This window comes from Bactrocera oleae, chromosome 5 (genome assembly GCF_042242935.1).
Source record: "Bactrocera oleae isolate idBacOlea1 chromosome 5, idBacOlea1, whole genome shotgun sequence".
Classification (NCBI taxonomy): Eukaryota; Metazoa; Arthropoda; class Insecta; order Diptera; family Tephritidae; genus Bactrocera; species Bactrocera oleae.
In genome coordinates, this window is record NC_091539.1 from 66,664,474 (window position 1) to 66,674,337 (window position 9,864).

At 35.3% G+C, this 9,864-nt stretch overlaps 1 protein-coding gene across 1 annotated transcript; it reads left to right on the forward strand.

Annotated features, from left to right (window-relative positions):
• The first annotated feature begins 7,108 nt into the window (after positions 1 to 7,108).
• On the forward strand, positions 7,109 to 9,195 carry LOC106624433 (vitellogenin-2). Its single transcript, XM_014244162.3, has 3 exons — positions 7,109 to 7,439; positions 8,102 to 8,370; positions 8,436 to 9,195. Exons 1-3 carry the CDS (start codon positions 7,211 to 7,213, stop codon positions 9,117 to 9,119), a joined length of 1,182 nt encoding a protein of 393 aa, XP_014099637.2. The 5' UTR covers positions 7,109 to 7,210; the 3' UTR covers positions 9,120 to 9,195.
• Positions 9,196 to 9,864: the final 669 nt, after the last annotated feature.

Consider the following 9,864-nt stretch of genomic DNA (forward strand, 5'->3'; position numbering starts at 1 on the left):
CTTACAAACTGCACATTAGTTAGACAATAAATAGCGGTGGGTTAGAGATCACATCCTGGATGGATATCGTTAATTCTTTAGTTTAATTGGAAATATTTGGGGTCTTTTGAGATTTCATATTAGATCTTTTAATAAAGATCAGATAGTAGAGCTGCGCCGCTAGAAGGTTGTCAATGAAAATAAACAATTAGAAAACCCGACATCCAGACTAGTTACTGAGTTTTTTATATCCTGAAAAACTCTTCAAACTTTAATTAATTCTTACAGGGTCATTGCGAGCACACACAAATACATCTAGCTTATATATTAGTATATTTCCGCACTTACAAAGCTTAGTCTGAAATCATTATCTCACCTTAGGTTCCCATCCGGGCCATTTTCAACTACCCGCAGCTCCAAGAGTTACCGCTTAATTAAAAGCAATGCTTCGGTGTGGCAATTAAAAGCACGCACAGTGGTTCTTTTTTGCGTGTTTGGAAAGGAGGAACTGTGATTTTAAAATACAGGTTCGCTGGTTTAAACCTTTACATACATAAGCACATACAAACATACCTACACCTGTTTTTTTGTGGAAGTAAGTAAAATGTAAAACATAGGCAAAGGGTGCTGTTTCGATATTCACTTTTGCATGAACTATTCTGACAGTCAAGCCAAGTTAGTGTGGAACACTTATATTGTCTGCCAGCTTATTTACACTTCTGTATACATAATTATTTGAAATAAAAAATTATGAATTTAAAATATCTCGGTATGAAAGTTACTTTAAATATATGAGTTAGGACAATAGCTACTGCAAAAGAACTCGTTTGGGACCTAATGAAACTTTTATATATTTCATACTGACGGCATTGTAAAAAAAAGAACTAGGTCATAAAGGATATTCATTTCGAGGTGCCCTACTTTTTACGAACGTTAATTTTCGTAATAAAGTTGAACAATTTGTAAACGTTGTTCAGGCGTAAGTCTTTTCATGATAAAATGCCAAACAATACTGCAAAAAAATAATATGACAGCTTGACAAGATTCCCAAAAAAACTGTCAAACAAAAAGGCTATTGAAAAAAGGCTCTACATGGATCACCCGTTATTTCGAATTCCTAGTAAAGTAACAAGACAAACTAAATAAAATAGGTCTATAACACCTAGAAGAATCGTTGAAGACCCTATAAAGTATATATATAAATGACCAGCATGATGAGCAGCATATTAGTAGTGATGATATTTAGCTCCGCTGTATATATAGAACCGATCTAGCACTATAGCATACAGCCGAATTTTGCCAAGAATTATTGTCTAAGGCAATGGTAGAATGTTCGAATATATTATTGAAATCGGACCACTATACATAACAGTCCCCAAAGCGTAAAATCTTGTATTGGGAAATATAATTTTAATTATTTTCTATTCCAACAATGCCTCAAACAACTCACTGTGCAGTCGTCTAACTATTAAAGCAGGGTAGCGGATGTGCATGTATACTTACTTATGTAATTACTTTATTTCAATTTCAAATCGAATTACGTACGAAGAGGCAAAGTGCTAAAATTGAGCAATTTTGCGGTTGTAAAATATGTGCGAACGCTTGACACCGTCGTTAGCGAGTGCGAGTGATTGCAACGCAGACGCACTTCTGCACTTCGCATTTCTGTGTTGACCAGCGCGGCGGCGCCGGCGACTGTAGCGAGTTATTAAGTACGCGTTTTGGGTGTGTGACACACGTATTTGGACTAAATTGAAACATTTTCCGAAGCTGCGACATTCTAACTTGTTAATCAGCGGATAAACTTAAGCTGTAGCATACATGAAAATATTTATTTTGGACAAATAGTCGTTTAGACAAATAATAGTGGGGCGTTGGAGCACAGTGGCTTTTATGTTAGAATGAATGGAAATTATTAAAAAAAACATGTTAACTTCGGTGGCACCGATGCTCAGAATTAAAATTATTATTTGATCGGTTAGTTTGTATGGCAGCTATATGCTATAGTGATCCGATATCGCCAGTTCCATCAAATAAGCAGCTTCTTGTGGATAAAAGCACGTGTGCAAAATTTCATATCGATATCTCGAAAACTGAGGGACTACTAGTTTGCGTATATACACACAGTTTACTATGAACACAGACTTGCCCTTTGATGCCTTTGAAGAAGACACCAGTAGTCATTGTCACGCAGCACTGAAGATGGAAATCGGTTAGCATATAAGTAAATAAATTATGGAGGCGGTCGCAGAGCCGTTAAGACCGAACGCACTCTCTTCAGTGAATCCCCGACGCTTCAAAGTAGAGCTGCGGAATCAAAACAGGTTGCAATGTAACAATTCACACTGAAGTAAACTGTGCAAAATGGATTTGGTTGACAGATGCATTTTGTTTCTTTGACTCCACGGCAGAGACACCACTTCGCTTATTCCTCAAGGGCGTAGAAGTAAAAGTAATTTATGTAAATGTATATATCATATATATGTAAAATATATGTATATTATATACATATAATAAATATATTTATATAAATATGTTATGTATAAAGAGAATTTTAAGAGTAAATCTTTTGATAGATGATGATGAAAGCGCCGTCAATACAAGATTTTCGATTATTTAATTTTTCGAAGATTCTAAATATAGTATAGATTCATCAATCTATTATTTTACATTACAAACAACTATAAATAATGACTCTATGATAGTTCTTTATTATACTCTTTTATTTTTTTCACCCATTATTAATGTTAATTAACAAATATTAAAGCAATCAGCAAAAGTAACAAAACAAGCTGGAAGAAGATTAATTGAAATAGTCTGAATAGTCTGTAGTATATACAATAGTCTAGGTTTTTGTTTTGTTTTGAAAAGAATTACATACATTTTAACTCTTTTGATGATAAACAAAAATTAAAAAATATTTCATGTTTCGAATGGCATCACTGTATATGTATGTATGTATGCTTATAAGCGATTCTTCTTTTAATGACTAATTACTTGGTAATTTATGTAACTAAACCTGTATCTAAATTATCTCATAAGATGCTCTTTTTCATTATTTTACATATATACATATGTACATATGTATGGTATATACTTCCTTATGTACGAGTAGATGCGATTATAAAGGTTCTTCAAACACACAAAACACTTTTTTCTCCTCAAGGTCAATTGTTAAGCGCAACAGTATAATTCGCCAATTAATTTTCTGTAAGTATCCACATCATAATAAAATTCTAGGTTATGCATTTGCATGTACATATATACATATGTATGTGGAACGATTTTATGACTGCACTGTGCATATAGTACAACACATATACATATGTATGTATAAATGTTGATAGAAAGATATGAAAATAAAAAAACAAATTAACCAATAATTTTCAATTTAAAATATTTACTCGTAAATGAAATCATTTTCGAACGTGAGCTTGGTTCGCTATGCATTTTTATTGGTCAATAGTTTTTAGCTTAGGCTGCAAACAGAGTAGAGACAATGACGAAAATAGTGAAGCAGTTGACGCTGAAGCTGGCGGTAGTGCTTTCTGAGCGAATTCATTAATTATTTTTATTTAATATAATTAAAAGAAATTACACTTAAAAAATTTGCAAAAATTATATATTCAAGAAGCATGTCGCTCCAGTAACTCAATATATATAAAAACAGTGGTTTATGAAAAGAGTGACTGGTTTGGGAGTCTAAGGAGTAAGGTATATTTCTAGTCTAGCACTAAAAATTATCAAAGGGTTTTCCAATAATTTTTCTGAAAACTACTTTTTAGAGGTTTAAGAAACGGAAGATAGTTCTAAAAACAAGCTATCTAACTATCGAAGGAAAGTTTAAAGCTTCACACAAGACAAAAAAATATTAAAAGTTATTTCAAAAGCGGAAAACAAACAAATATTCGAGAGAACAACTTTTATCAAAGTTTTTTTCTAAAGTCACAGGTAATGGACAATTAAAATAAATTGAAATATTACCAAAAAGTTGATAAAGATGACTAATTTTCGTGGACCTAACGAAGCATATTCTACCTATTCAGGTTGAAAATAGAGATACGTAGTAATAAAAGATCTAACAGAGTTCTCTCTTCACCTCTCGTCTTGGTTGCTTTTAAGGTATTGGATCAAACCATTTTTCTAAAAACCTCTTAATTATAGATTTCAAGCGATTTGAACCGAACGCAAGTCAGAAACTCTTTTAATGGTTTGACATCGCCTTCCAGGGGTCAAAAAAAATATGTAAAAAACATTTAGTTTTATTTCATTTTGGCATCACACAATAAACCAGCTTAAGAAACTTCGCGATTGTAGAAAATTAACTTGACTAATTTTAAACTGATAACAGTGCACTTGAACTTGCGAAGTAAAGAAATCTCGAATGTATTTTTCAAATTACCAGTTCATAAAAATTATGATGTGTGCTTCAGTAAATGTCTATATATGTAATGAACAATAAATGTATTTGAATTTCTCACTAATTAGCTTAGGTCATGAACTAATTGTAAATTTACATATTATTAGGGTGTTTCTTATTAGCTTTGGCTTAAAAATGTCAAAATTGGTACAGGGACAAGACATTTTTGTATATATTAAATAATAAGAAAAGCTATTTAAAAATCTATAACCGCTAGTAGGTTTCAGGAACCTGAATAAAATACAGTTGACATTTTTTGATTTCGTTTTTTGTTATGATTTTGTCGCTATTTTGTTTAGACTTAAAACTTAAAAATACATGAAAAAACTATTTGGTAGTATTTTTCTTGATAATATATTAATTTTTCTGATAGACATTTTACAACAATCGAAAACATTATACTTTTAATGAAATAATTAATTTTTAATAATGTTTATTGCAAGAATCGCAAAAAATATTATTTATTAAAAATGTCAAAACTTACACAACAGCGCCATCTAGCGTAATATTTAAGTAAGAATATTTATAGAAAATGATTTTTGCACACGAAAACAGATTCTCATGTAGCAACTTTTCAATGCGATTCCATAATTTTATTGAAGCTTACTATTAGGTGCGCAACTAAGTTCCCGCTGTTTGTAAATAGATGGCTCCAGCAGTTAGTGGTAATCGATTTCGAATGTATTCAAAGCGTGATAAACCTAACCTAGACATTTGAAAAAGAAACTGTGTTTCCACATTTGTGACTTTGTTTATGTAGCATACGCGTTTACTTTTAGTTGTGCGAAAATGCCCGATATTTTTTTTAGCGGAAGTGTTAACTTTCTTCTTTCAGTGAAAGAAATCGGCGGCTGAAGCACATTGGGAACCCCAAAAAGGTGCTCCAAAAAGGTGCTGTCCCAAGTGAAACGTCGTGCCATGATTGGTTTCGTCGTTTCAAAGACAGCGATTTCAATATTAACGACCGTCCGCGTGGAGGAAGGCCAAAAACCTTCGAAGACGGTGAATTGAAAACGTTGCTCAATGAGGATTTATGTTAAATGCAAGAAGAGCTTGCTTCAGCGTTGAGAGTCACCCGCCAAGCCATTTCAAAGCGACTACATGCCCTAGGGAATAAAATGTTGTATGACAACGCTCGGCTTCACGTTGCCAAACCCGTTAAAACCTACCTGTGAAGGCTCAAATGGGAAGTCCTATCCCAACTGCAATAGTCCCCAGATATTGCACCGTTCGATTATTATTTGCTCCGTTCGATGACGCATGGTCTGGCTCAGTAGATGTTTCACTCACAAGAAGACGTCGAAAAATGGCTTGATTCTTGGATAGCATTACAAAATGAACAGTTTTCCCGTAATGGTATTCAAGCTTTGCCAGAAAGATACGAAAAAGTTGTGACTAGCGTTGGGCAATACTTTAAATAAGTTATTTGTTACCATTTACTTACAAAGCATTGCATTTTCATTTAAAAAAACAGCGAGAACTTAGTTGCACACCTAATAAATTTTTGTCTATTTTGAAAATCACTCACATTTCACTACCGCTACCGACTCCAAATGTGCTTAAACAAGAAAAAATGTAAACTTTGGTTTCACCGAAGCTATTTTAAACGCCAAATTTCCTGAAGATATCTCGGTAAATAAAAAAGTTTTCCATACACGCACTTTTTTCCGAACGTTCAGTTTGTATGTTAGCTATATGAGTAGCTTCTTGGTGAGTAAAGGACGAGTGCAAAATTTCAGAGCGATATCAAAAACTGAGGGATTAGTTCGCATATATACAGACAGGCGGGCATGTGGCCAAATCGTCTCAGCTCATCACGCTGATCATTTATCTCAGGATCTCTGACATTTCCTTTTGGGTGTTACAAGCATCTCAACAAACTAAATATACCCTGTTTAAGGTATAAAAATACTAAGTCTATAAGCTCGAAATGCTTTTGAGATTGTGAATTTATAGGTGACAAGTTTCATTTACTTTTGGTTTCAGCAAATACATTTAAGCCTGTTTAACTGTTGGAGGCAACTAACCGAAACACTTTGCGATTTACAACTATTAACCGATTTGATTAATGTAATTGAGAAATATCGCCTTAGTCAAGCTAATTCAGTCGATCACTACTAACCGAAAAGTACCGGTTCGAAATCCCAGTCACTTGAAATTCTTCTTACGATGTTCCACAAGTTCATTTATTTCGGTGTTTTAACACACACCGTAACTTACTCTCATAAAGATAGTTACAAACATATAAATAAGCATATGTGTTAAGGCTTAAGTTTAGATAATTGCTTTTCTAGTTTAATACTTATTTTAATTTTCATTTAAATGCAATCGCTTGTAAGCAATAACAATGCTTTTTAGTAACTTCCGATCGTAAGCGCGAGCACAAAGTATGCGTCCAATAATCATAAAAGCTAAATAACTGCAATAAAAAAATCGCGTTAGCAAACTAGATTTTCTTAATCAAGTAAAGTAGCAAGCGCATACTTGAAAGGTTGCGGCCAGACGCCTTCAACGGTATCACCAACGCCTTCGCAGCAAAACACTCAAAAGAGTTAAATTTCGCCAATATTCTTTACAACCTCATATTATATAATTAATGGGCGCCCATATGACACCGCTAAAATTTGTTTAAATAGCAACGATAATAAGTAGGTTTTATGCGATCTAACTTCTTGATAAAAAATCGCTCTGAACATATAAATCGGCGGCCAGGATGAGCGTTAGAATCATAAACGGTTTAAAGCTTGAGAACTTCACATAGAACTTCTAAGGAACTCGTGATTTTTTCTTTACAAAACAAATAATAAAAAAATGAAAGTCGTTCAGTTGTTGTTGGCAGTTGTTGTAATCAAGCAGTGTTTTGGTCAGTATTATTTGAATATAACTTTGTTTGATATTCTTAAAAGTGCCCAGCAAATCGCAACTGGACTCGCGGAATCCCAAGGCAATCAATTGACGGCGGATTATTATTTCAGATATACGACAAATGCAGTGCTTGGATTTCCAACGGTTTGGACCATTACTGCCGTGAACGCTATATGTGAGTAGAGAAGAATATTTTATGCAATAAAATTTTCGATAAGTTGCCACAATGGCAATAAGGTAGAACTACAGGAATGTGCTCAATTTGTTAAGGAGTTGGGGCACTGGAACTTTGTAGTCACAAGATGCGTATGATATTCGAAAAATCGAAAGTTTTTACACGCTTCAAGTATACTTTAGGTCTGTCCTTAAACATTTTCAATTAGTGGAATAGTGATCAAATTTTATACCGTTACTCCCGCTCTAGTGCCGAAACATTTACGTCGGTCTGTCCAGATAGCTCGAGTATCTGTAATTAACATCACCTGTCGTGGCCTTCGTGAAAAATGTAACATCGAAGAGCCTTTTTTTTATATATATTATATTATAGTCATCGGAACTACTATAAAAGGAAACTCAAAAATGACAATTTCGTATGTGGACTCTTCTAAACTACTTTTAAACCCACAAATCAGTTAATAAACTAAACATTATATCGAAAGCATGTTTGAGCTGTTGGTGCAACTAAGCTTTCAAAAAAGACTACAAGACCAAAGACTTTCATTTACCTCCTTTTTTGTAGATGGTTCAAAATTATGATAACTGTTCCGAAGAATGTCAGCCGATTTAACTAATTCTGATTGCTTCCATTCTATCATATTCAATTTTCGCATTTTACAGGCTCGGCAGTTTTGAGCGAGGATGCCATCCACCCTAGCCCGGAGGATATACCAGACGTTGAAGACATTTCAATTCAGCTACGCACACCATGTAATGTAAGATCGTATCCAATAAAAGAACTGATCAGAATAGTGGACGATCCCGATTTCAATATCACCAAGAAAGTAGTTATCGCGTCATCAGGTTGGCTTACCAATGCCAACACATCGGATAATATGCTTCAGGGAATCGGCAAAGCATACCACTGTCGTGGCGATACAAATTTTTTGGTAAGAGAAAGAGAGTTGCAAAAATATTTTAACTGCTTTCATTTCAAAATCCGTTCTCATAATAGGGAATTGATGTGGGAGGCTATATACAAACGCTCTACACCTGGTCTTCGCTGAATACACAACGAATTGGCGAACTACTCGCAATTGCATTAGTGGATTTCGTAGAAGTTGTGCCGTTGGAAAATATTCATTTGATGGGCCACAGTTTGGGCGCACAAATCGTGGGAGAAACAGGACGGCATTTTTCACGCCTAACCGGTAAAAAAATACCGCGTATCACCGGTTTCGATCCAGCCGGCCCGTGCTTTAATTATGGTGAAAGGCTGACGACGCTTTCGGATAGCGATGCCGCATTCGTTGATATCATCCACAGTGATCCCGGTATCGCCGGCCAGTCAGAGCCCACGGCGGATGCGGATTTTTTCGTTGGCGGCCGTTTTCCCATACAAAATGGTTGCACCGATGCAACTTGTTCGCATCAACGATCTTGGCAGTACTACATGGAGTCGGTGTATCCGGGTAACGAGTATGATTTTCTGGCTATACGTTGTACATCGCTCTTGCGTCTGGAGCAGGGACGTTGTGTGGGCGCTGAGTATCCGATGGGCATTGCGACACCGACAAATCTGCAGGGGTTATTCATACTAAGGGTAAACCCGATCGAACCATTTGGTATGAATGCTACATTGAATTATACAAGTCCTCTATCGCCGTGCGGTGCGTGTATATTCCCTAATTTGAATTAATTTTACGAGTTACTATGACGTAATGCCTGCTTTGTGTTATTCAGTTTCTCATTAAATATTGCAGCACTTTCATAAAGATTTTTGTTTCGGAATATATATGAAGGCTTTTGCATCTTAAATGGGAAATTAATACTTTAGAGAAGGAGTGGCTACTATGAGTGGAGGGTTCATCCCTATTTAAGGACTTATGAGGATTCCACTTGGTCAGTTGAACCCCGTAACGGAGATTATGAGGATTCTGCTGGAACAGTTGAAATGTCGGTTCTCTGTGAAGCTAAAATTCTTAGGTGTGGATCAAAAGACCCTCATATATCGACAAAGCGCTTTGAGCCTCTCGCGTACCTTTTGAGGCGACTAATATCGACTTCAGCCGATTCTACCAGGGCATTTTATTTCCCATGTATCCATCTTGCCTTCCTTCAGATGCTCATTCAAAGCCCAGTTTTTTATTTCCAGATCGCAAGAGGTCAACGAAGCTCCGATTCGTTGTCAATTTGATGATTGTGTTAGCTAATCGGCTGTACATATTTTAGGGGTTCCGGTATGGCAGATGAAATGTATGGAGGTCGCCTTGGACACATCCGACAAATAGATGATGCCACCTGTTCGAAACTAATTACGAACGACTCATGGATTTTATCTGATACTTTTTTAAGGCCGAAATGTACGGAAATTCATCATAGAATTGTGGGAGTTGACCGATATTAGTAAAAATTGTTTATTTAGTCTGTAACTGGTAACGAAT